The 27,269-nt window shown below is 39.6% G+C and overlaps 1 protein-coding gene across 2 annotated transcripts in view; it reads right to left on the bottom strand.

The window, feature by feature from the left end:
- LOC132767749 (ABC-type organic anion transporter ABCA8-like) overlaps window positions 1-21,488 on the bottom strand; it is a 93,695-nt gene extending 72,207 nt beyond the window's left edge. Inside the window, exons 1-6 of one of the 2 annotated variants that reach the window (XM_067464231.1) lie at window positions 21,126-21,488; window positions 13,894-14,009; window positions 11,595-11,805; window positions 8,095-8,247; window positions 2,950-3,050; window positions 281-507 (exon numbers count right to left, since the gene is read on the bottom strand). In XM_067464231.1, the coding sequence (XP_067320332.1) occupies window positions 281-507; window positions 2,950-3,050; window positions 8,095-8,247; window positions 11,595-11,805; window positions 13,894-13,998 (797 nt within the window). In that variant the 5' untranslated portion in view covers window positions 13,999-14,009; window positions 21,126-21,488. The remainder of the gene's footprint in view (window positions 1-280; window positions 508-2,949; window positions 3,051-8,094; window positions 8,248-11,594; window positions 11,806-13,893; window positions 14,010-21,125) is intronic. The other variant, XM_067464232.1, reaches the window with a different exon arrangement.
- Window positions 21,489-27,269: the final 5,781 nt, after the last annotated feature.

Raw genomic sequence — 27,269 nt, 5'->3', positions numbered from 1 at the left:
ATAAACTCATTGTCCTATTTCCAGCAGACCTCACTACCTCTGAGATTGCTTGCCATAGATGCAGGCGAAACGTCAGGAGAAATGCCTCTAGAACATGGCCCTATAGCCCGAAAAAAACCCACAAGAACCTAGTGATTCCAGCCATGAAAGCCTTCGACAATACATTGGACGTACATATTGCTAAACATTGAAAATCAAAAGAGCTGAATCTATCTCATTCCTTTCTTCATCTGTTGGGTCCAGCTAAGATGAATATATCATAGCCAATCTCATAGCTTACCAGAATGCCATATCTCGTAGCCCCATCGTCTTCATCAGCTCCTTTAATTTCCTTTTCTCTCTTGAAACATTTTGTGACAAAAAGTACATAAATGGAGAAAAGCATGCTGTCGCAGCAAGAAAGAATAGACTGGTTTCTACACTACTTGCAGATGTAATAAAAGGAGTTCTCATACGGATGGCACGAATGGATTTCATTTCATCCCAGACAGAATGATTGGTGATTTCCTTAAAAAGAAGACATTTCAAGAAATATTATTATCTTTCTGGTTATATAATGTGTAAAAAAGCCCAAATATCTTCCCCCTTAAACTGTGCCTTTAACTCTATTTTACAGAAAGAAGTTAGACCATGAAGTCTACCATCTATATAAATAAAAATATAATGTTCGTTTGTGGGATTAACAGAACTCAAAAATCACTGGACAAATTGACACCAAATTTGGAAACGATACACCTAACAACCCAATGTATGTCCATCACTCAAAAAAATGATTTTGTTATTTGGGAGTTGTCGTTGCTGGGATTTATAGTTCACCTACAATCAAAGAGCATTCTGGACCCCACCAATGATGGAATTGAACCAAACTTGGCACACAGTTCTCTCATAACCAACAGAAAATACTGGAAGGGTTTGATGGGCAGTGTCCTTTGGTTTTGGAGTTGTAGTTCACCTATATCCAGAGATCACTGTAGACTCAAACAATGATGGATCTGGACCAAACTCTACATGAATACTCAATATGCCCAAATTTGAACACTAGTGGAGTTTGGGGAAAATAGAATCTTGACATTTGGGAGTTGTAGTTGCTGGGATTTATAGTTCACCTACAATCACAGAGCATTCTGAATCCCACCAACAATAGAATTGGGCCAAACCTCCCACACAGAACCCCCATGTGGGCCACAGCAACACGTGGCAGGGGATGGCTAGTATACCACAATAAGGAGGATTGTGTCATGGCACTTCAGTCTAAGGCAGTGCTTCTCAACCTTCCTAATGCGGTGACCCCTTAATGCACTTCCTCCTGTTGTGGTGACCCCAACCATAAAATTATTTTCATTCCTACTTAACTGTAATTTTGCTGCTGTTATGAATCATAACGTAAATATCTGATATGCAGGATGTATTTTCATTCACTGGATCAAATTTGGCACAAATACCCAGTACGCCCAAATTTGAATACTGGTGGGGCTTGGGGGAGGGGAATTGATTTTGTCATTTGGGAGTTGTTGTTGCTGGGATTTATGTTTAACCTACAATTAAAGAGCATTCTGAATGCCACAAACAATGGAATTGAACCAAACTCGACACACTGAACTCCCATGACCAACAGAAAATACTGGAAGGGTTTGGTGGGCATTGACCTTGAGTTTTGGAGTTGTAGTTCACCTTCATTCAGAAAGCACTGTGGACTCAAACAATGATGGATCTGGACCAAATTTGTCACAAATACTCAATATGCCCAAATGTGAACCCTGGTGGCAGGCATGTAGCCGGGGGGGGGGGGGGGCTTGGGGGGGCTTCAGCCCCCCCGCCCCCCCCCCCCCCCCCCGAAATTCTGATGGTGGTTCGCGAAAAGGCCTTACTGGTGCATTATTTAAACTGTTATGTTTATTCATATCATGATCTGATCACCATAATCAATATATCCCATATGCATTGGGGTATTGGGGTAATAATACAAAAGGTTTGCTAGGCTAGACCCTCTTTCACTCAGACCCCCCCCCCCCCGAAACTCAGTCCCCCCCCGAAACCCCCCCCCTTAAATTTTTTTAGCCCCCCCCCCCCCCAAACGAAATCCTGGCTACAGGCCTGCCTGGTGGAGTTTGGGGAAAATAGAGCTTGACATTTGGGATTTGTAGTTGCTGGGATTTATAGTTCACCTATTATCAAAGAGTATTCTGGAATTCACCAATGATAGAATGGGGCCAAACTTCCCACACAGAACCCCAATGACCAATAGAAAATACTGTGTTTTCTGATGGTCTTTGGCTAACCCTCTGACACCTCTCCACAATCCCCCCAGGGGTCTCGACCCCCAGGTTGAAAACACTGGTCTAAGGGGAGCAGGGAGTCAAAATAATGGGTTCCTCTTGATTAATCTTATGGATCTTCCCTCATTAAATATTAACTTACAGCCCAGAAATTGCAGTGGTGAAGAGGTTTCCTGTTGCTCCCCCTTGCAAGTGATCCAGTGGGGACAGGTTAACAAAAGCAATATTTAACTAAAAAATTATAATGATTGTCTTTCCATCCATCCATCACATTCCTACACAACAGGAATCTTCAGAGGTTGAGGGGTCTGCTGGAAACTAAGCGAGTGGGGTGAAATGTCCAGGGTGGGAGAAAGAACTCTTGTCTGCTTGAGGCAAGTGTGAATGTTGCAATTGGCCACCTTGATTAGTACGGAATAGACTTGCGGCTTCAAGCCTGGCTGCTTCCTGCCTGTGACAATCCTTTGTTGGGAGGTGCCCCTGATTGTTTCCTGTTTACAAATCCCCTGGTTTTTTTAGTTTTGCTCTTTAGTTACTGTCCTGATTTTAGAGTTTTAAAAATATTGGTAGCCAGATTTTGTTCATTTTCATGGTTTCCTCCTTCCTGTTGAAAGGAGGAATCACATAGTAATTCAATCAAAGGAAAAGAAAAGACTCTCATATGAATACTTACTTCTATAAGAGCACTATCAATACTGGATTGCACTGATATAAATCCTTTGAACCAGTATCTTGGAGAAGAACAATACGAATCTGAAAAGTTGTAACAGAAATCTAAAAACAATAAACAGAAGTAGAAATGTTACCTAGCTGTATATGCAAACATGTAAATTTATATCACTGCAATTAACCGGAAAAAGCTAGTTCTGTCTGTTGTGACCACCAGCAAATTAAATAATTCTTTATCCCCACGATTTTTAGAACTTTTAAACCACTTTGTCTTTATACAGGTAATTTCAGCAGGAAGACTTAAACAATTCTTCAAAAGTAATGCCAATAATTAATTTTTTGAAATCTTTAAAAAAATCTCTGATGCTTTAAATCAAGGAAAGTAACCGGTAGTACTTTTTAAGGCTGGCTTGTTTATTTTGTCCTACATTAGAACCTATGCTTGCCCTGAAGAAGGTAAAGTCAGCTACCAAGGGCCCTTCCCCACAGCCCTCTATCCCAGAATATCAAGGCAGAAAATCCCAAATTATCTGAGTGTGGACTCAGATAACCCAGTTCAAAGCAGACATTGTGGGATTTTTTTTTGCCTTGATATTCTGGGATAGAGGGCTGTGTGGAAGAGCCCCAAGGAACCCGAAATTCTGGGAGGTGAAAGCTGAGTTCAATATTTGGAGAAATAAGACTTTCTCTCGACACTTCCTCCATGAAAGAGGTAGATTGTCTTGCAGGTAATTGTATGTCTTTTTTGTTTGTGAGTTTCTTAGGAGGTTTGTACATATTTAGAGAATTGTGGCCAGATCCAGCAGATAGGGTATCTGTCCTAGATAGGGAAGTTCCTCAAAACTAGGTGGCCTAATTTGCATATTACCCAAATGAAATCATGGAGGAATTTAAAAGGGTCTGGCCCTGAAGAAAAGATCCTGCGGACCCACCAAAAAGGGCTCGCTACAATGGTGAGCAAAGAGAAGCTCAATTTAAAAGGTTTTTCTTAAGTTCCCAAAAGAAATCTCACCAAAGTTGAAGGAAGCGCCACTGAGATGGTTTTATTGTGATTCAGTTGAAAAGGATGCAAAGCAGCAATATTTCGCCAAGCTAAGCATACAGTGTACAAAAATAAAGGCCTTTTTATACATAAAACAGAGCTGCCAGGTTTGAATCTCCCATTCCCCGCCCCCCTGCTGGCTCGACGATAATTGGCTGCCGCTCTTCAGCTGGGAGGAGGCTTGGCCTTCTCCTGAGCCAATTGCTGGGCTTCTGCTGCCTTGGCGTCCTGACGAATCAGGAGAGAGGGAGGCGGGACAAGAGGAATCAATGCATTCTTGAGTGGATTATGGAGATTAGGAAATGTCCAAGTGACAAGCGAGTCCTAAGGGCCTGCGAGCCAGTCTGGCTATTGTCACTGAGTGGTTGCAATAAACATTGAATCCGGATTTTCCAGTGCTGAGACACAGGAACAATGGGGGAACTTTGGTGGAAGTTTCGATGAGAAAAAAAGTTGAATGGGTGACAGATTAGGACAGGGTGTGGCTTTCCTATCTTTTATTGGGGGGGTCATGTTTGACTTCACAAATATACACAAGGTATCACCACTGCTAATTTCCTCACCCCTCTGCTTCGAAGAGCACTAGTTGTTGTTTTTTCATCTATCAAAGCTCTGCCAGTAACAGATAGCAGCAGTGCAGGATGAGGCAAGTAACAAGGGAAAGGAAGGGCATGGAACTATCATAAAAGGAATTTTGATACTTGGAAGATTTAAAAAAAATAAACTACTAATATTGCAATGCTTTTGTACAAAGGGATAGTGAGATTTTCTGAAATAGTATGCACAGCTCTGATCAGAGCATCCCAGATAGGGTATTGCACAAAAAATACTGAAAGGGAAAACAGAATAAAGATAAGTAATGGGAGACACAATAAAGGTGTTGAATTTTTTTCATAGTGTGGAGAAAGTGAACTGGGTCATCCATTGCAGATAGATGGTGAGAGATTCAAGACAGAAAAAAGACTAATTCATAAAGGTAACTGTTGTGGTTCAGCCAGAGGCTGAAGATGACAGAATTGTTCAGCCAGAGGTTGTGAGGAATGATGGGCTTTCTGGGGTGGGAAATGAGGGGATTTTGGATCATGATTCTGTCTGGAAGGATGGGTCTGAGTCCGGTCAGAAAGAAATGGCTTCAGAGTAGGGTGGAAATGGGGTTCTTTGGTATCAAAATATAGAAAAGACCTTTCCCCTGGCAGTTCCTTGACAATGGAAGATAAGGAGCTGGAAGGGAAAGCTCTTTCCCCTGGGAAAACACCTGAAGTCAGCAGGAGTATGGGACTTGATCTCTGAGAGAAAGGAGTCAGATTATGGAGGTCACAGAGACTCAGTGAGAAATCCTTGAAACAGACCAGATGTCGAATGAATGACTTCATGGCTTGTGGACCTTAAATTAAAGTGTTGATTACTGAAAGGGTTAGAGCAGGCAACACTGCATTAACGTGTACACCATGGCTCTTGTCCTTGTTCCACGTTCACTGGGACTGTAACGCAGCTGGCTGGGAGTCAGCTGCGTTAAGATCACTTTTGATCTGGGTATTTTCCTAACAAATACATCAGAGAGGCTTTGGGACTTAAATAATAAGAAAATATGGGGGAAGATACAAAAACAAATGAAAAATTGGAAGGAAAAAAATTAAATATATTGATGAGAATTAGGCCAATTAAAATGTGTATACTCCCTAAAATTTTGTATTTGTTCCAAACACTGCCATTAGATATCTCGCAGCAAACATTTCAAAAATGGGATGGAGAAATTAGAAAGTGGATATTTGGGGGGAAGAGACCAAGAATAAGTAATAAGGAATTATATATGTCAAACAAAGAAATAGGATGGGCGATACCAAAATTACAAGAATATTATGAAGCATTTCAATTGAAGGCAATTTTGGAACTAGAAGAAGAAAATCAAGTGAAATGGATAAAAATAGAAAATGAAGTAAACAAAGGTCAAGGTGAATATGGAATCTTCACACAAAAACTAAAAGAGGTGATAAGGAAAACAATAGGTCCAAGGAAAATAGCTTTATAGATATGGGAGAAATGGGGGAAAAATGGATGCCATTTTTCTCAAAGGAGGCGCCAATAGGGAGTCTGAGGAACAAAGAAGATAAGAGTGTTATAAAGAAACTGAAACAGCTGGGATATTATAAAATAAAGGATTTATATAACGAAAAAGATGTACTAATGGAATGGAGTCAGCTAGAAAATTTAGGGGAAGAAAGATTTAGGCTAATATTAATATTAAGAGATATTTGGGAACAAATAAAAAAGGAAGAAAGAAATATGGGCGAAAATATAATAGATAGAATATTGAAAGAAAGATCCAGTGAAAGGCAAAAAGGGTTAGGTAAAATATATGGAAAAATGTTAGAAGACAGGGAATTTATGTATAAAAGGATGGAAAATAGATGGGAAAAGGAAGGAGGCATAGGGAAAGAAAAAAATAGATAGAATAAGGAATGGATTAAATAAAATAAAGATAGAAAAATATAGGGATCTGGAGTAGAAAGTAATAACAAAATGGTATAGGACACCAATTCAATTGGCACATAGGATCCAGGGTCTAAATCCGTAATGTTATCACTGTGGGAGTAGAGAAGCCTGGTACTCACATCTATGGTGGGAATGTAAGGAGACACAAAAGTTCTGGAATCAAATCTTCATGAAAATTGAATTATATACAAAAATAAAAAAATGATTTAAATATGGAGATTCTCTTAAAAGGGATTTGCGGGGACATTAAAATAAAAGCGCATGAACAAAAATTAGTTATGATGATGTTTAGAGGAGCACATGCTGTGATTGTCTATGGGTGGAAAGAAAAAAAGAAATGGACCCTGGGAAAATGGTATAAATATGTGTGAGAACAAGTACAATTGGAAATTATGGACATTATAAGAAATGAAAAACTATGGACAGAAAAGCACATGGAAATCAAAGAAATATGGTCACCCTTTAAAAATTGGATACAAGAAGCTAAACCAGAAGATGATCATTGGAAAAAAACCTAGATAGAATGCAACAATGGCTCGAATAAAGGAAGAAGGACCAACTTGTCAACGGGGGGAGGGGTGGAAAGAAAAAATGTATTGAAACTAAAGCAATGTAAAGTAAAGATAAATGTATTACAAATAGTTGTTAACAATACAATAAAGAATTGTTTTTTTAAAAAAAAAATCAGTACTGACCAAAAGGTCATGAGTTCGAAGCCAGCCCAGATCGGAGTGAGCTTCCGACCAATTTGTGTAGCTTGCTGTCAATCTTTGCTGCCCGAAAGATAGTTGCATCTGTCAAGTAGGAAATTTAGGTACTGTATAAGCGAGGAGGCTAATTTAACTAATTTATGACACCATAAAAATCTCCAGCAAGCATACAAAAAATGAGGAAGTACTTCATCAGTGTCACAAATGGACAGTGAAGCAACAGCTCCCCTGGTGGCCAGAATAACCTCATCAAAAGCTGGAATGTTAAATAGCCTCTGCGTGTCTGTCTATATACGTTGTGTGTCTATGGCATTGAATGTTTGCCATGTATATGTACATTGAAATCCACCTTGAGTCCCCTATGGGGCGAGAAGGGCGAAATATAAATATTGTAAATAAATTTAAAAAGTCTATATTTAAGATCTTTCGGAAAGTCTTGTGCTCATGTTCATGGATTCATGTTTTGGAAGAAGTTCCTGTGTTCCTGGTTATAGATTTATGTCTATGTTTCGATTCCTGGGTTTCGGATTAAGGATTTATGTCTATTTTTTATTCCCATTTTTTACATGTATTTTGTCACTTTTGAACAAAAGTTTGATGTATGGACTATTGCCTTTTGAAAGCCTTTTTCCTATTGCTTTCTGGACATTGCTTTGTACATTTTTTATATTTGTCTTCTTCAATAAACAGTTTAGTTAGTACTACTGGACTCTTGTACGGTGCTAGGTGCAAAGGTGAATTCAGGCCAGAGTGCAACAGTAACCTCTATTTCTGAGCTGAGGCCTATGGACACAATGAAGATAGTACATCAAGTATGTAGCATGCAATTTATGATCCCTGCCTTTTTATATTCAGAAGTGAAGGATTTGAGTCCACATTGAGACTTAAAACCATGTTGAATTACCTATTTCAGCATTAAAATCATCTGGAGATTGCACCAAATACAAAGGAAATCTAAGTTCATAGGAAACATCATCCCGAAATGCAACTCCAATAGTATTTCTGCTGTATTCCTCTAGGAAGTCTTTTTCATTGTCTATCAATTCTGTCTTTATACCTGTAACACAGAGATCTGGTCGTTATTATAAAAGAGAGGGAAAACATCCCCTGAACACTGTAAGCTGTAATGATCATGGCTAATGTATTTGTTCAAGGGCAAAATATACACCAAAAAATAATACAGTTATATAATCATAAGAATGTATATCATATCAATGCTATAGTACTACAATATTCAATGTACGAGCAACTTGTACAAAGTATACATAACAGAGATTCACAATGCAAATCTCTAAACCCAAAATTTCCTTATGTGGGATAAACAACTGATTCCTACATCAAAAATCCTTTTTTGACCAAAGTTTGTCTACAACTAATCCAAGTTTGTCAATCCTTTTTTGGAGTCCACAGTTTATAAACCACAACCAGTTTCAACTATGTGGAGTCTTCCTCACGTGGTAGTTGATACAAGTGTAGAAATCCTCAAATAGTCAGTTTTGCAAAATAGTAAGTTCTTTGAGCAGAGTCAATATATAAATGTCAACAATGACGTGGACCTACAGGGAACACATATGAGTGGCTAAAAAGCAGAGTGTAGGAAATAAATTACCAAATGTAGTGAAAGCATACAAACAGGAACCAAGAATACTCACGTAAGTTCTCCTACAAAGGTGCTCTGCTATTAGTTTGATTCCATGGCAAGCCCAGGAGAGGCAGGTAGATAACCCAGTATATATAGAGAAATTTAAAGTGTATTAGTGAGAAATTTAAAGGGGCCTGGTATGGTTACCAGTGTGACTATATCCCAATCATTAATTGCAAGTTACTCATGAGAAAAACCTGTTTAAAGAGGCATGTACCGGCTCACATGAAACATTGAAATAAATGGAATCATTTAGGCCCTTAGGATACACAGTTTTAAGAGTAAAATTCCAGAAGACTTCACATTGTTGTAGTCTAGTGGATAAATCTGTTTGAGGAGGATGTAACTACCTCTAAAACTAGGACCTGGAACGATTCAGGACTATGGTTCATGACATTGAAATGTTTATCCAGGCTTGAGTCAATGGCCTGATTCCTAATTTTACTCTTGTGTTTGATTACATGGAGTTTAATTTGTCTGTTGGTCTGCCCAACATACATCAGGGAGCAGGGACAGAAGATGACATAAATAACACCTTTGGTGGTGCATGTAGCAAAGTGTTGAAGTTGATAAATCCTCTTAGTTTGGGCATTTTGAAAAACCTTAGTTCGAATAAATTGTGGACATATGGTGCAACGGTAACAAGGAAAATTTCCTACTAAATTAGGTCTAATCCTCTTAGTTTGAGAATCGTGGTTAATACCTGAATGTACCAACATGTCTCTCAAGTTTTGTATTCTTTTGTGTGCTATCATGGGAGGTTTTTCACAACCTGGTATGTCTTTAATGAGTTGCCAATATTTTTTACAGTTTTAATAACCTGTCTAGAGAAATTAGTTAATGTCAAGGGCCAGACCAATCTGTTGTCTGTAGACATAGATTTGTCTGCCAGCAGAGTGGTGTGTGAAACTTTGGATGCTCTGATGATGGCATTATCAATAAGATGACCTGGATAACCCTTAGCTATAAATTGATTTTTTACTGATGCTAGATTATATTCAAAATCTTGTTGCAGTGTGCAATTGTGTTTGATTCTCAGTATTTGAGAAAAAGGTAAATTATTCTTTAAAGCTGGCGAATGGAAGCTAGAATAATGAAGAGTTGAGTTTTGATCTGTTGGTTTGTGGTAACTATTGACCACTAGTCTACTGTTCCATTTGGTAACCAAAACATCTAAGTACGGAATGCTATATGGGTCAATATGTCCAAACTTGGATTTATTGTTGACAAACTTTGGCTAAAAAAGGACTCACAAACTTGTGCATTCTACTGTAGGAATCAGCTGTTTATTCCACATTTGGAAGTTTTTGAATAAGAGACTTGCAAAAAAGGACTTATAATCTTTGATTTTGTCAATGATAAACTTTTGGTTTTCGAAATAAACTTACAAACTTGAGCATTTTTTATGTAGGAATCAGTTGTTTATCCCACAAAAGGGAATTTTGGGTTTAGAGATTTGCATTGTGAATCTCTGTTATGTATACTTTGTACAAGTTGCTTGTACATTGAATACTGTAGTACTATAGCATTGATATGATATACATTCTTATGATTATATAACTGTATTTTTTTTTGGTGTATAGTGGCCTTTTGCCCTTGTACTTCGGGGAATCCTTTCTCTCTACAATGTATTTCTTCTGCATTTATTGAACTAATCAAAAGCATGGCTGAAATTTCACCTGCCACTGGAAAGCTGGTAGCCAGCTAGGGCAATAAAAGGGGAAGTTGAACTATTGAAAAAAAGTTACTCTAAACACAAAACAGCTAGGAGGAAAGAGGGAAGAGAACTAATATGATCCCTCACCTTGCCCAAATTCCTCCTGAACTGAAAAACAGGAAGAGGCATCATTTGCACTTCAAGCAAGCAGTGACCAAAGTGTTGTGGACCAATTATGGTTGAAAGGGCGCAAAAATTTACAGAAGGGGAAAAAGTCTTACTGAATACACAGAGACATTTCAACACTGTTTAATTCCTTAGGAGATAAATGTCTTGTCTCAGTTTTGCTTTTCCTTTGAAAGGTAAACACTAGGGCTGGGCGGTTTCGTTCGTTAATTTCGTAATTCGTTATTAATTCGTTATTTTTTTTTTATAATGAAGCGATATTGAACCATTCAGGAGCAACTAAAAATCGAAACGAATTTTTCAATTTGTTTCGTAATTGGTTCGTAATTGTTTCGTAATCGTTTCGAAATTGTTTCGAAATTGTTTCGTTATTATTTCAGTATGTCTGGTGCAAGTTTTATAGCTGTTATTTGTTTTATCAGTGATAAAAAAATAAATTATCACACCAGCAGTCAACAACAGAGGGAGAGGGAAGCTTCAGAAGTTCCCCCTGTCCCATTTGGAGGTTTTTTTAGTGCATTGCGCAATCACGTCCACCATTAACTAATCGATTCATAATTGTTTCGTATTTGTTTCGTAATTTCCGTAATTTCCAAAATTTCGTAAATATTGAACTTTTTTAAAGAAAAATTTCGGAATTCTTTTAAAAAACAAAATGGAAAAACCCACTAAAAACGAATCAAGTTTAGAAACAAAATTTTCCGTGGTTGCCCAGCCCTAGTAAACACCAATCCTGAATCCTAGAGACAATTATTGTTTAGTGGTGAGAGAAAGACACTCTATGCATGTACAGAGACACTTGTAACATTGTCAGCTCTTCCAAGGCCAAGCTCATTGAGCAGCCAACATCGCTCTCAGTACACACTAAGCTTTATGAAAGAACAGTTGTAATAAGCATGTTTAGAATGATAATATATACCTTTCAAAATAGAGACATTTTCTAATTTTTCCATTACTTTTCTTGTGAGTTTTGTATCTGGTGTATAGAGAATTGTAGAATCCGTACTATTGAAGACAGGGTCATCTAGTTGTCCAAGAGATGCCCAAGGTACTTCCCCACTTCTATGAAGTTCAATCATGGCTGACAAAATTAAGAATGCAAGGAGAAGACTCAATGATGAGAACAGTTCCTGGAGATGAGAAAAAAGTCAGTGACGATCACTTCCAGGTCAATTCAGGAAGTTTCATGCAATAATTATATTTTTCTTCAGATTATACAGCCAGTATGAGAACTATGTGGCCTCCAGATGTTGTTGGACTACAGCTTCCAGCATTCCTTATCTTAATAAATAGACTGGGTACAACTGCTAGAAGATGAGGTCCAAAATCATATGGAGCGCTATATGACTCATTCCTGTGCTAATGAAATTACAAGGAACACAGAAGGATATCCCTTCTAGTTACTATACTCAGTCATATAATACATGCACACACACACATTTTATTTATATTCCACCCTATCTCCCCAAGGGAACTCAGGGTGGATCACAGTACACATACATGGCAAAACATTCAATACTGTTTGGACAGACAAGGACAGAAGAGACAGAAAGGAGGTATGCTGTGTCGACATCCAGCTTTTTGGCACCTTGGAGGTTGTGCTCAAATACAGCTACAGAGGGGTGCTGTCATGCCATCCTCTATTATGAAGAGCCATCAGGACTTCCCTCTTCCTTTTGGCTGCTGCATTTCTGGTCTTTTTCTTTTATGGTGTCGTAAAATACCTCCCCCACTTTTTAGTAGTACCTAATTTATCTACTAACGGCTCTAAGCTGTTTATTAACTGCTTAGGTAAACAGTGAGCTTGGCTGACAGTCAGGTACTCACACCGACCTTGGCTTCGAACTGGCAACCTTTTGGGTTGGTAGATCTTATTGTTGCTGGTGGTGATTTACCAGATGTGCTATAGCCCGGCCCTTTATACCTGTAACACATGTGGATATATATAAACCCACATACACATATGCATGCATGCATGATCAAGGGTCTGGAGATGCAAATGATCAAAGGTCTGGAGAACAAGCCCATGAGGAACAGCTTAAAGAGCTGGGCATGTTTGGCCTGCAGAAGAGAAGTCTGAGAGGAGACATGATAGCCATGTACTGTATAAATATGTGAGAGAAAGTCATAGGGAGGAGGGAGCAGGCTTGTTTTCTGCTGCCCTGGAGACTAGGATGCGGAACACGGGCTTCAAACTACAGGAAAGGAGATTCCACCTGAACATTAGGAAAAACCTCCTCACTGCAAGAGCTGTTCAGCAGTGGAACTCTCTGCCCTAGAGTGTGTTGGAGGCTTCTTCTTTTTTTGGAGGCTTTTAAACAGAGGCTAGATGGCCATCTGTCAGGGGTGGTTTGAATGTGATTATCCTGCTCCTTGGCAGGGCGTTGGACTGGATGGCCCACAGGGTCTCTTCCAGCTCTATGATTCTATGAACACACACAAACATACACACACTTAGAGTTATAAAATGCATATAAAAGGGGATGGAAGGAGAAAATCCCCTCTTCTACTACCCTTCTCCTTCTACATATTTACTCACACACAGAACAAGAAATAAGTGAATGGTGGATGACACACATGAAGTGAAGTAAATGTCAAGCCTTTTAGTCTTGAAAGACCATTGGAACTTTTGAACATATTACATGCTGATATGTCTTAAATAAAAGGGAACTGCTTTGTTTTATTCACTTAGTGACTGTATATACTCATGTATAGCATAGGACCTCATTGGATTGTCTTTTTCCAGTGTCCTAGGACGCTGCCAGGACAGAGTCAGATGGAGGCCATCACATGATGTCGGACTACTTCTGGTAGGGCTCCAACTTCGCAGTGTCCTATCAGTGTCCTAGGACACTGTTCATAGAACATCTGCTTCCTGTGTTCCCATTGCCTACAATGAGGAGGTACTCCGGCTGGCAACACAGCGATGCGTGCAATGCGGGGCATGAGGTGATAGTTTCCCTCATTGCCTCATGGATTTGCCATGCTCTGACTTACTCAACTACTTCCAAAGTCCTCCCTCCTCACATGACCATTCCCTGCTTTATGGGGAGTAGACAGTATTGCAAAAATCTGCCAACATCCCCTTAGCAGGCTGCAAAATGAATCCATTAGTACCGAGACTCAAGCAGACCAGAGTGCCAATATCAGGAGAAATAATACCGAGCCCAAACAGCATCTGAGTTTTCTTTTTACCCCAGTTAGTTCCTTCCATGTACCTGAATACTTTGTATCTTCATCCTCCATTTCAGAAGTATGTTCTTCCACAAAAGTGCTCCAGTTTGTTGGCATAAACTTCTTTTTTTCTGGTGTTGCTTTGGCATTTTGTGCCCTGCTTGAAAAGGAAAAATCTTGACATTGGATGCAGCAGTAGACAAAAGTTAAACATTGCAACACACCTTCCCAGTTTTTTTATTTGTAGAATACACATTGCATGCGTATTTTCCTGAACAAATAGATGCTGGGTTATGTTATACTTGTAAATGCCGCGGCTCGATTCAATTGCTTGGAAATGTGTCCTTTTCCCTACTAAAATTGGGATAGATTTGGTTAGAGAATAATGTGCACTAGGTTCTGTGGTATAAACACTGGTGAATCTTTATCGTGAATGAGGATCTATGAGCTTATCTTTCATGAAAGAAGAGAGCAGAACTGGTTTTTAAATTGGTTTTAATATATATGTTGTGTTAATAGTTTATGCTTATGTTTTATATTTCACATTGTATGTCTCTTGTATTATTTGCATATGTGGAAACCGCTTTGAGTCCCCTAGGGGAGATAGGTTGGCATATAAATAAAGTATTATTATTATTATTACCACTAATTGGCAGGGACGAGCAACAGGGTCTTCTCAGTGGTGGCCCCTCAGCTGTGGAACGCCCTTCCCACAGAAATTAGATCGGCCCCCTCCCTGTTCACATTTCGGAGGAAAGTGAAGACCTGGTTGTTTGAGCAGGCATTTGAATAGGCAGTGTAACTAATATAGAAATATGGAACATTTGGATGTTGAGACTGGATCTTGATTTTAACTATGAGACGAGATGAGATGTTATGATGTTTATTGATTGTTATAATGTTATTCTTTTAACTTGTTTTTAACTGTTTTTATCATGTGTTTACGTATTGTATTTGCTTTGTTAACCGCTCTGAGTCACCCTGAGAGCTGAGAAGAGTGGTATACAAATATAGTAAATAAATAAATAAATAAATAAATACTACTACTACTATTACTACTATCTGGAAGGTAAGATTACAAGATTTTTTAAAATACAGAGAATAAATATATTTTAATAAAACTCACATGGATTCTAGCATAGGTATTACATTATTTTTCCACATAATCTCTATTCAGTTCAATTCATTTTGCCATCCGTGTGACAAGTTTATGATGCCTGTGTCATAGAAGTTTCCCTCCTCCATTTTCAACCAGTTTATCACTTTGATTTTCACCTCGTCATCGTCGGAAAAGTGTTCCTTCATTTTAGTGAACAGATGATAGTCACTGAGTGCAAGATCGGGGCTACGGGAGGGGTGGCTGAAAACATCCCAACCAAATGAAGTCAACAACTCTTGTGTTGCATGAGCGGTGTGCGGATGCGCATTGTTATGAAGGGGACAGACTCCCGCTGTCAGCATCCCATGATGTTTGTTTTGGATGGCTCTGTGAAGTTTCTTTATAATCTCACAATATATTCCATACCCATTTTGTCACATGCTGTCTTGACATTAGGTCCTCTCCATAAACTGAAACAATTTTGCGATGAATCGGAGAAGCATTCATGCCCTTAGCATTTAGGTAGCATATTACACCATGAACTTCACACTTGGAGGGAAACAGAATGAGGACACTCATCTCTAACCTTCACCACAATGCCAATCGATGAGCTACTGACGACTGGCACTGCCCGTTTGCTTCTGCTGACCTCCTGCGACACGGCAGCGATACCAACTTCCTCTGCAAAAATTCCCAACAGCTACGTTCCTTGTAACTTTACTTTCCGGATAACCTTTGTACATTCCTAGGTTGTAGTATTAAGTGTTTTTAGACTTGCTTTTAGATATGTTCCTGCTCCTTGCCTTCAGAATTTTGAGATTCTGTCTCCTGGGAGTCTTTATGCTTTTTCAGATGTATAACAGAACAAAACCATTGAATGGAAACATGATTCTGCTCCTTTCAGCAGAACATAACAAAACCACAGAATGAAAAATCCTGCTCCTTACTACATATCAGTCTAAAACTTTTTCAGCTTAGAATGAATGATTATTTCCATAAAATAAAATAAAATTCCAATTGCCATCTACTGTTATTAAAGCATCTAATTGTGAAGCTGATAATTACATAGGACTTTATCACATGATACATGCAACCTGGCATTGCAGCTGGACTTTCACATGACACCATATATATCCAGTTGGTTGTCTCCTTCCATCCGGTGATTGTCTTATATGGAGTAGAAGGGGCCAGAGATTTTTAAAATGTCTGGTAAAAATAGACAGAGAATTAATCAGAACTATTCCTGCCAGATTGGAACATTTGGAGGGTATATTATTTGGAACATTTGGAGGGTATATTATGAGGCATTCATGATTCTGCCTTAATTGAATCTATCATATTTCCGCCTCCATGTATATTTGGCTGTAGATGCAGTCATTACCCCCCTGAAAACTTCATTAAGTTGCTTTATGGAAGAAAAAGTTTTCTTTGAAGAGAAAAAGTTATTTACTATTGATGAAGGCATGATGAAAATACATAATACACATATTGGAAAATATATATTTGATGTATCCATATTAGAAATAGGAGTTAGAAAATATATATAAGAGAAATGTATGTATGTATGCATGGCCCTCACTTCACTTGACTTCTTAAAAGCTCCAAAATTAGAGAGGCCAGCATCTAGGAAAGGAATGTCTAAGAGGCCTCTGGCATATTTCAAAAGGTTCCATTTTCGTACCAGGCACCTTATCGTAAGATTAATGAGGTGGCCATCAAGAGGTTTCAGGAAGACCTTATCTTAGGATGGAGATTCTTGCTATCAGGGCCCAGTAGACATTCTGGCGATGGTCCTCATTAATAGCAACTCTTCAGATAGGGATGCTAATGAAGATTGACAGGTGTTGAAATGAAAATATGCTATTGAAGTCAATGTAAAAGTAGAATTTTGTGACGCACATTGTGATGTCTGTATGATGCATGCATATTATTTTAAAGGGTATATAAACCAAGCCTTTTCCTCTGTTCTGTACCCTTCTTTCCTGGCTTACCAGGAGGGTCCATATCCGGTTGGTGCCAACCGAGAATAAAGCCATGCTTTTCAGTTCTCAGGATCTCTCTTCGTCTTTTTTCCTCAAACCTTCTCCCTGCCATTTCACTATTACTTCTTTCTGTCATTTTCCGCCATTAAGTTCATGATTTTTTTATTGTGTCAGAAGCAAATTGAGAATACAATTAAAATATATTTTTTAAAACCCACAAACAAAGTTAAAAACTTATGCTAAATTTCCTTTGACCAGAAGCTGGCTACTTCAAGTGCCTCTGGTGTCTCTGTAAGAAGGTCGGCCATTGTGCATTGAGTTCATGATGGCATGCCATGATCCCTTCTTCCCAACTTCATTCTAACAACCAACCTACTGACTAAATTTCACAGTTAGTATAACATCTTAATTCTAGACACTTCCATTAAAAAGTACATTTAATGTTTTCTCTTTTTGCTAATTTTAAAAACTTAATTGATTAAAGGATTTTTTTTTAAATCAGTTAAATAAATATGTGGGTATAGACAAGTGTTTCTTAACCTGGGGGTCGGGACGCCTGGGGGGCTCATGAGGGGGTGTCAGAGGGGTCGCCAAAGACTATCAGAAAACACAATATTGTCTGTTGGTCATGGGGTTGTGTGGGGGAAGTGTGGCCCAATTCTATCATTGGTGGGACACAGACTGTTCTTTGACTGTAGGTGAACTATAAATCCCAGCAACTACAAATCCCAAATGTCAAGGTCTATTTCCCCCAAATTCCACCAGTGTTCACATTTGGGCATATTAAGTATTCGTGCCAAGTTTGGTCCAGATCCATCATTGTTTGAGTCCACAGTGTTCTCTGGATGTAGGTGAACTACAACTCCCAAACTCAAGGTCAATGCCCACCAAACCCTTCCAGTATTTTCTGTTGATCATGGGAAAATACATCCTGCATATCAGATATTTACATTACGATTCATAACAGTAGTAAAATTACAGTTATGAAATAGCAATGAAAATAATTTTATGGTTGGGGGTCACCACAACATGAGGAACTGTATTAAGAGGTCACGGTATTAGGAGGGTTGAGAAACACTGCTATAGACAGACTTGGGGTGCTAGTAAGGCCTTTATGAGATGATTTTTTATACAATGTAACTATACTATCCATTTAAAAGTGGTAAATGAGAGAAAGTTCAGTCGCTCTTGAGATTAAAGGAAAACAAGAGGAAATTCCTGACAAATATTTCAGTTACCAACCAAACTTGGACCCCTTTTACACTGCCATATAATCTAGATTATCAAATCAGATAATCCACATTATTTGCTTTGAACTGGATTATATGAGTCTATATATAATCCACTTCAAATCAGATAATCTGGATGTTATATGGCAGTGTAGAAGGGGCCTTAGAGGCTGGGTAAGTTTTCTTTACTTTTAAAAGGGTTTGGGGGGCTTTGGGGGAGGGGTGGGTATTCTCACAGTTTTCCAGACCAATTTAGTCCAGAAAACTGTGGGAATAGTGTCTGGACTGCAGTCCAGACATCGGAAACAATGGGTTTATCCTGCGCCTTCCAAGAAGGTGTGGAATAAATCCACTCTCTAATTAATTTGCTACAAACCAGGGTTTTCCTGATTTGTGGGGAATTAATTGGGGATTTTCCAGGACATCATCTGGACAGCCCCTTTATTGCGGGTGTTACCTCAATAAAGGGGCTGTCTGGATGCGCTCTTGTCAAATGGTTCCTGGTCAAAGGTTCCCTGATCAAAAAAAGGTTGGGAACCAGTGATATAGGATATTTCTCCTTCCAAGACATCCTTCATGCTATGAACCCCTTTTGCTCACCGGAGGGCAGTACAGGAAAGTAGATTGGTTGCCTTTGGATAATCAAAACTAAAGGGAAGATGAGCTCTCTTTTGTAATCTCTTGTGCTGACACCCTCATTCTCTCTCTCTCTCATACACACACACACACACACACACAGAGAGAGAGAGAGAGAGAGAGAGAGAGAGAGCTCTAATAAATCTACTTTAAAAGGGCATTCACCTGCAGATGCCATTTCAGGCACAGAAGAACACATAAGAAATATAGCTCAAAAGAATATTGTTTCAAAGACCTATGCTAAAATAATTCAGAATAAGAAGTCCAACCAACATTGTCAAAACTACATAAGAAAGAACTTTTAAAAACCACCCTGCTCCTACCTTGTTATTGCTATGTGCAAGTTCAATAGGGACTTGCACTTGCACATTGACTATCACACTATAATTTCAACAGTTTTATTTCTTGTGGCTCCAGTGATCTACTATCATTTACTAGCGTGTAGTATGTACAGTTTTTGCAGGCTATTATATTTTCAATTATATTCTTAGTTAGAATATATGGCTCTGGAGGTCAGGGTTCAAATCCCCATTTGGCCATACAAACCAAGTGGGAATTGGGTGACCTTGGACAAGTAATACTCAGCCTCATAAGAAGGCAAAAGTAAAGTCCCTATTAAACAAATCTTGCAAAGAATATCCCCATGATAGATTTATTCTTAAAGGTAAAGGTTTCTTCTTGACATTAAGTCGAGTCGGGTCCATCACTGGGGAGTGGTGCTCATCTCCATTTCTAAGCTGAAGAGTCCGTAGACACCTCCTAGGTCTTGTGGACAGCATGACTGCATGGAGAGCCTTCCTTCTGAAGCAGTACCTATTGATCTACTCGGGTAGGTAAGCTACCTATTGAGTTTATCTGTCTGAACGTATCTCCCCCTATGAATAATCTCGGAGATTAAGATCATCTACTCTCAGTCCAACCTCTTTTGCAGGCACAATTGGTGTGGAATGAGCTATGGAACTCCCTCTCTAATGTGATTAGATCAGCTTCAGGGAAAAAACTTAAGACATGGCTCTGGAACCAAGCTTTTGACAAGTAATTGGAGCAGTGCAATAAGTGACTATAAAACAATGCACTCGACAAATGGGACGGCCCTGGATTATAGTTTGTTTGGTGTGGTTTAAAATGTTGTTTTTAATAATTCATGTTTTAATTTTTTTGGCTTTAATTGCAATTGTTTATTGTTATATGGCATCAAATTGCTGCCTGTTGTAAAGCTGTCTTGAGTACCCTCCAGGGTGAGAAGGGCGGAATATAAATATTGTAAATAAATAAAATAAATACTCACATTGTCATACTTTCGAACTGCTAGATTGGTAGAAGCTGGGGCAAACAACAGAAGCTCACCCCGTCCCACAGATTCAAACCACTGATCTTTCGGTCAGCAAGTTCTGCAGCTTAGCAGTTTAACATGCTGCACTGCCATGGCCATGGGTCTCCATAAATCAGAAATGACTTAAAGATACACCACAAGTTTTATCTCAGGCCCCTTCCATACAGCCATACAATCCAGATTATCGAGTCAGATAATCCCCTGGTGGTGCAGTGGGTTAAGCCCTTGTGCTGGTAGGACTGAAGATTGACAAGTTGCAGGTTCGAATTTGGGGAGAGCGTGGATGAACTCCCTCTATCAGCTCCAGCTCCCCATGCGGGGACATGAGAGAAGCCTCCCACAAGGATGGTAAAATATCAAAACTTCCGGGCGTCCCCTGGGTAACATCCTTGCAGACAGCCAATTATCTCATACCAGAAGTGACTTGCAGTTTCTCAAGTCACTCCTGCACCAAAAAATAAAATCCACAATATCTGCTTTGCACTGGGTTATCTGAGTCCACACTGCCATATAATCCAATTTAAAGCTGATAATCTGGGATTTTATTCAGCTGTGTGGAAGGAGCATCATACATAGTAAGAAAGATAGGGAGGTAGATACCTATGATCACTTTTCTAATTTTGGGGAAACAAGATATGCATAAATAGCTTGCTTAAGTAGAATTAATTTGCCTTAGCAGACAAGAACAGAGTTCAGAGTTCAAACACAGTTTCTTTTTAACCCCATTGAGACCAAGGAGGACAACTCACAAGTAGTAGCATCCTACTTAGACTGAGCTGAGCCAAGGGCAGACTATGAAAAATTGCTTTTGGACTATAGATGCCAAAACCCATCAGACAACGTGGGCACGGTTTTTCCAAGCTCTGGTTCAGTAATACAGCTGTCACTTGGCAACATTAGGAGTATACAGAGTTCAAGGGTTTCAGTTCAAGTAGCAATTGTTTATCGTTTAATAAATCCAACAATCCAATGGAGCAAACAACATAAGAAAACTTACCTTAAGCAATCAATTTAACCTAGAAGTTCTTCAAAATAATTCAGAGATGGCTGCAAAACCCTGGAAACGTTATTTCTTTGTCTGCAGCTGCTCTTTCTGCTCCTTTTCATCCATCAATGCAGCCAAAAAAACCAGTCTTTCGCAATCACTTCAAGCCTTTGCTTTTTTCTCTCCCCATTAAAGTATTTCCTCTCCTCCCTCTCACCCTAAATCTTTTCCCCAAACAGCTTTCTTTGCTGTGAAAGTTTAACCAACCTTTCATGCAGTTGGACCAATAAGAAAAAACGATTGGGATTTGGCAGAGTCAAACAGCTTGCTTAATGTGAGAACCATATTGGTTCATGAACTGTATTTCTGCCCACCCGCCTCTCAAAGGGTGTACAGTAAAATCCAATAAAAGCACAACAGCATGAAAACAAAAGTTTCTTTCAATAACTGCCAAAAAAGGCCTTTGATAGGCCCCTTTGAGCAAAGGTTGATATCTGTGTCATCACAGTAAATACTAGTAGATAAATCTGAAATAACATCATCCTGAAAGACAGGATTCATTCTAAGCTTCTAAAATAGTTATTGTAAACGACAACAAGGAAGCAATATTCTAAAACCCACAGTCCCAAAAAGTTGTGCTTGTGCTGGTACGGCTGTACCAGGAGCTCCAACTTTATTTTCTTTCTGTTATCTGTTTGCAGTCATAGGGCAGGCCTCCTGTCCATCATAATTAAGTTTTGGTTCTGCCCCTTGTTCAGGGCTCTGGGAGGGAAAGGAGCCATTTTTGGGGCAATCTCTCATAAGGAAGCTAAACTATAGGACGTAGACCAGCTCATCCCGTAGAAAAGCTTCTTTTCTCAAGAACATCCGGGGAAACAGAAATTCCAGGGAAAAGGTCCCAAGGCTCTGGCTGAGAGCTCACAGTCTCTCAGCCTCACAGCAATCAGAGGGAAAACAACCTTGAGGTTTTCAAATAATTCTCTGAGGAAGGACAGCACTACAGATCCACAAAACTCCATCTGAAGTATCTACAAGTCTCGGCTGGTAGGTCTACTCGATACCCAGATGCATTTGGAATCGGTAGCAGGACCCACACCGATGTCATAGATAGTAATCAGCCTTGGAGGGGTTAAAAAGGGGTTTTTTTCCTACAGAGAAAGTACAGTTAATCAAAGTCAGGTACCAATCCATTGAGGACTAGACTAAGAAAGCCTTGAAGTGTTGTTTGAACCAGTGAAGATTTGTTGTTTGTTCCATAATAAAGACTTTGTTGTATCATTAAAGACTCTAAAGACCATCAGAAAAATCCCTGAGAACCTCTCTTTGAGGCACCCTGACATCCTGCTGGGCTTAAATTATACGTCCTATAGAAAAGGCAACTGTTACAGGTCCAGCGCGTGACAGAACAGTGCTCATAGATTAATTATTCTGTAAACAAGAGGATAGCAGGGTAAGAAATAAAACTGTTGTTGTTGTTGTTGTATAATATTATTATTAATTCACTAGAGTCCTGACTGAGGTCAACATCCTTCATCCACATAGGAAAACATTTTTTCCCATTATAGTAATAGATGAAGGGCTAAAAATAGGTTGTGATTTCCTTATTAGTATTTTAGTAGTAGAGAACGGCTGGAGGTTAGCCAAAAATAAGCACAATTTCAAAAAACATAACATTTGAATATTTCGCACAATGCAATCAGGAATATCATTTCACTTGTACATATTTTCCAAAAAAGCATTTCTGTTTGTCTGTTGCATAAAAAGCATTTGAATCCTAAAGCACCACGAACACTGATAAACGTATTTGTTTTACTTCTTTTTTTCATCAATTCTATATGTTTATATATTGTGTATTCTGCGTGTGCAACACTTTGGAGTGCTTTTGTGTGCTGCCCCGAGTCCCTTCAAGGAAATGGTGGTGGGATATCAATAAATTATTATTATTATTATTATTATTATTATTATTATTATTATTTGAAACACAACAAGATGAGTCCACAGCAGACAAGATCACTGCTGGTTGTTGTATTGGATCACACGTCGGACACTTCCCAAGTGAATAATGCGTGCAGATCCCAGCCGGCTCCATGGCTGACCGGGACTAGATCAGCATATGCTGCCAATTCTAGCCCCATATGATGATGTAGTAAGTGTAGGTAGCAATCTACATTTTGTTATATGTTGTGAATGGACATTATAGGCATGTAAGTAATGGTAGTATACCTTCAATAGAAAATGATGCATGCTGTAATTCCATAGTAGTATCAAGAACGTGAATCAGTTGAATGGGTTCAGGCTTTTTTTTTTTTTTGTCGTGTCAAGAGTGACTTGAGAAACTGCAAGTCACTTCTGGAGTGAGAGAATTGGCTGTCTGCAAGGACGCTGCCCAGGGGATGCCCGGATGATTTGATGTTTTTATCATACTTGTGGGAGGCTTCTCTCATGTCCCCGTATGAGTAGCTGGAGCTGATAGAGGGAGCTCATCTGTCTCTCCCTGGATTCGAACCTGCAACCTGTTAGTCTTCAGTCCTGCCAGCACATGGGTTGAACCCACTGCGCCACCATAGGTTCAGGCTGATGTAGAGTGAAAGTTTCTGATGCCCTGGAGTAATTCTCAGATGATTCCTATCTATGAATCAAGGTGATAAAGTTGTCAACAATGTCTCTTTTGAAGAACAGAAGCTTTCAGGAACAAGAAATGAGGCTATTACAGGTCAGATATATTGGCATACTTTAGAACCATACAAATCTCTATGACATTTTTATTGGTCTGAAGATACATGTTGCCCTCAGAGCTGGAGTAACTGGCAGTAAGTACTAACTGGCAGAGTTTGTCTGGTGGACATGATAACTGATGCCTGTGTTGGTATGTAGTATATCTTTGGTGCATTTAAGGACCTCCACATCCCTGAAGCCTAGCATATTATTCTTGGGAGACTGTCAGTAGTACTCTGTTATTTGAAGGATTAGTAACATATGGTCTGAGCTTAGAGTCCATAAAACCAGGAAGCCCAAAAAAGATCATACTACTACCTGAGAGTGTGAGATTTCTTGGCTTACATATCAGATAGTCAGAGGTGGCCCTAGGTAATTTTCAATGGTAAGCAAACAGTATTTTGCCCCCCCCCCCAAACCAATCACTGATATATATTTTCTGTTCGTTGGGGAGTTCTGTGTGCCATATTTGGTTCAATTCCATCATTGGTGGAGTTTAAAATGCTCTTTGATTGTAGGTGAACTATACATCCCAGTAACTACAACTCGCATATGTCAAGGTCTATTTTCCCCCAAGAGCGCCTCAAGAGCACCCCTGGACAAAATCAACTATACTGCAAATGCTTACTTTGCGTAATGGGTTGAGCCGCCCCTGCAGATAGTAGATTGACGATTTGTTTAGGTTTCTCCAGTATATTTGAATATTTTGTTCATGAATTTCTGTAGGATTTTATTATCTGTAATTCTTTCTTATTTCCTTCACTGTTGTCTAATAGGGGCCTGTTAAATATGAAATCACAACATTGTTTCTTGGCTTTTTGTATGCAGTCAATTTTGTCCACTTTCCCTGCTTTTTATTCACCACGTAACTTAGCTACTCACTGGAAGTGGAGATGGTTTCATAAGCCCCAGCTGCAGCACTGAACACCAGGAAAAGACATTTCAAGGATTGGGGAGTGGGATGTAGGACAAAGAGCAAGCAAGGTCTGCTTTACATATTATTTTTTCCCCAAACAGAAATATCTATTTATTTTACACTAGTGATTTCAGAGTCAGGGATTTTGATATTTGGCACTTCCTTCCAGACATGGCTCACAGACAAAGATCTTTTGAAATAGACAAACAATAAAGAATGGCAAGCAATCTGTGAATATAATTGCATGCTCCAAAAGGGGTACTTTACCAAGATAACTAATGCAGTTCAAACTGATTATAACTATATCCTGGCAGAAATTCATTTGTTGTGTGTCCAGGTGTAACGTGTACTTTGCATGCTAAATCCTGAAAACTATGCAAACATACCTTGGAGGAAAAGAAAAAGCCACCGTGATATTTGGTTACAGCTGCAGTGAAGGATTGGCCCATGCATGAATCTGGATCCAGGCATTGACCAACTTGCTTTTTGAATGGCGAGCTCTTAGTTCTGGCCCAGTGCTGGATCACCTACAGAAGGCCAGATCTCCTACCCCAGTTGTACTGAACCCAGAACAAATAATAGGAAGGAGGAGGAGGAGGAGGAGGAGGAGGAGGAGGAGAAGAGGAAGAGGAAGAGGAAGAGGAAGAGGAAGAGGAAGAGGAAGAAGAAGAAGAACAATTTTATTTTTATACCCCATTTCCATCTCCCCAAAGGGACTCGGGGCGGCTTACATGGGGCCAAGCCCAAGGGAACAGTTAAAACATAACACATTAAAATGCATATCAATAAAATGATAACAAAAAACCCAACCCAGAACAATTTTAAAAAAAATGTGAAGTCCACACTATTATGGCCGATTAACCTGGCACAAGAGCAACTGCAATATACTCCACAGCTTTGTGAAGTGTGGTCGGCATGGTAGGGCTAAGTCTGGTGCGATCCAGTGTCCACATTTTTAAAACAGCTGCCGCTCTGTTTTTGGCTAGAAGCAGCTCCATGCAACTCCCTGGCAGAGTCCTGATGGCAATGTCACTTCTGGAGGTCAAGTGGCCAGATGACCTGTTTCTACATCACCAGAAGCGACATCACCAGCAAAGCTCTGCCAGGGAGCTGCTTGGAGGTGCTTCTGGCTAGTGAAACAGCGGTGGCTCTAAGGAGAACAGGGCACTGGTACTGATATGTTGTCAGGAATCCAAAACATCTTTGAGACTTCCCATGCTATATCTAGGGCAGCTTCAATGTGGTTTTCTCCAACAAGCATAGATGCAGCAAGCATAGATGCAGCCATGGGGGGAGGGAGTGAGGGTGGGCACTTTAGGACACTCAGACTATCTGCAGTCTGCCATGAGGCATTTTCACATTTCAGTGCTAACCACTGTTGCATTTCCAACATGCAGGTACTGGTGTGCACCACAGGAAGGGGAAGTATGCTACAGTCTCTACCTGTTACCTGAAGAGTTCCCATGGGAGCAAATGTGGGTTGCATCCGGGTATTATGCTGTCTCGCCCTTGTCGGAGGATGACGTGGTCATGCGGGGCCATCGCCTCATCTGATTAATAACAAATTCAAGTTCAAATTCATGTTCAAGTTCAACTTCATGTTTTAGTTTATGTTGATTTATAAATTGGATTGGATGATCACACAGAGATTGATTGGTAAAATATAATAAAAGTTGCCCATAGTTAACCCACAACATGGTGTTGTCTAGTGATTTCGCTGGTTGGAGAGCAAAGTCAGATGTGCAGTGGAGGCACAGCAGAGGCAGAAGATGAAACAAGAGAGAGGAACACAAACCACAAGAGAGATTTCTGATATTGCAAGTTTGGGTCAAGAGGGAACGAGGAGTGCGGAAATTAGGTTTAACAAAGGAAAGCAACAGTAATATTCAAGGAATGGTAGAAGAGGGTGTGATAGCAACATAATGTTGAGGCAAGAGAATGGGAGGAAAGAGGTGGAGTGGCAGCACAAGGAATCTTCCAGGAAACTCTGTCCTTATGCTCCACTAACTGAGGAAACCAGGGACAGCTGCTGGTTTGTGTCCCTGAAGCGATGAATCTGAGCTGGCTCTTAAGAGTGAAATAATTTTAAATGAGCTATCCAAGATGCTAAACCCAAAATAAGTTCGCACTAAAACCCAGAATAGGTTCACCACTTATTTACATGGAAACCACCCGTCACAATTGAACATCCTATTGATTTGAGGAAGGAAAGCATACCGGACTCATTTATGACACATAACCTACAATCTATGAAAAATATGGCCATGTGTCATAAATGAGTCCGGTATGCTTTCCTTCCTTGGGAAGTCTGACTTGGCCATGGTAGTCCACGCTCTGGTTACATCTCGTATAGACTACTGCAACGCTCTCTACGTGGGATTGCCTTTAAAGACTGTCCGGAAGCTTCAAATGGTTCAATGTTCAGCAGCCAGGATACTAATAGGAGCGGCACTCAGGGCACTCCTCTGTTGCGCCAGCTCCACTGGCTGCCAGTTTGCTACTGGGCACAATTCAAAGTGCTGGCT

This window comes from Anolis sagrei, chromosome 2, assembly GCF_037176765.1.
Source record: "Anolis sagrei isolate rAnoSag1 chromosome 2, rAnoSag1.mat, whole genome shotgun sequence".
Taxonomy (NCBI): domain Eukaryota; kingdom Metazoa; phylum Chordata; class Lepidosauria; order Squamata; family Dactyloidae; genus Anolis; species Anolis sagrei.
Note: the sequence above shows the minus strand (reverse complement) of the source record. Positions and strands in the feature narration are given on the sequence as shown.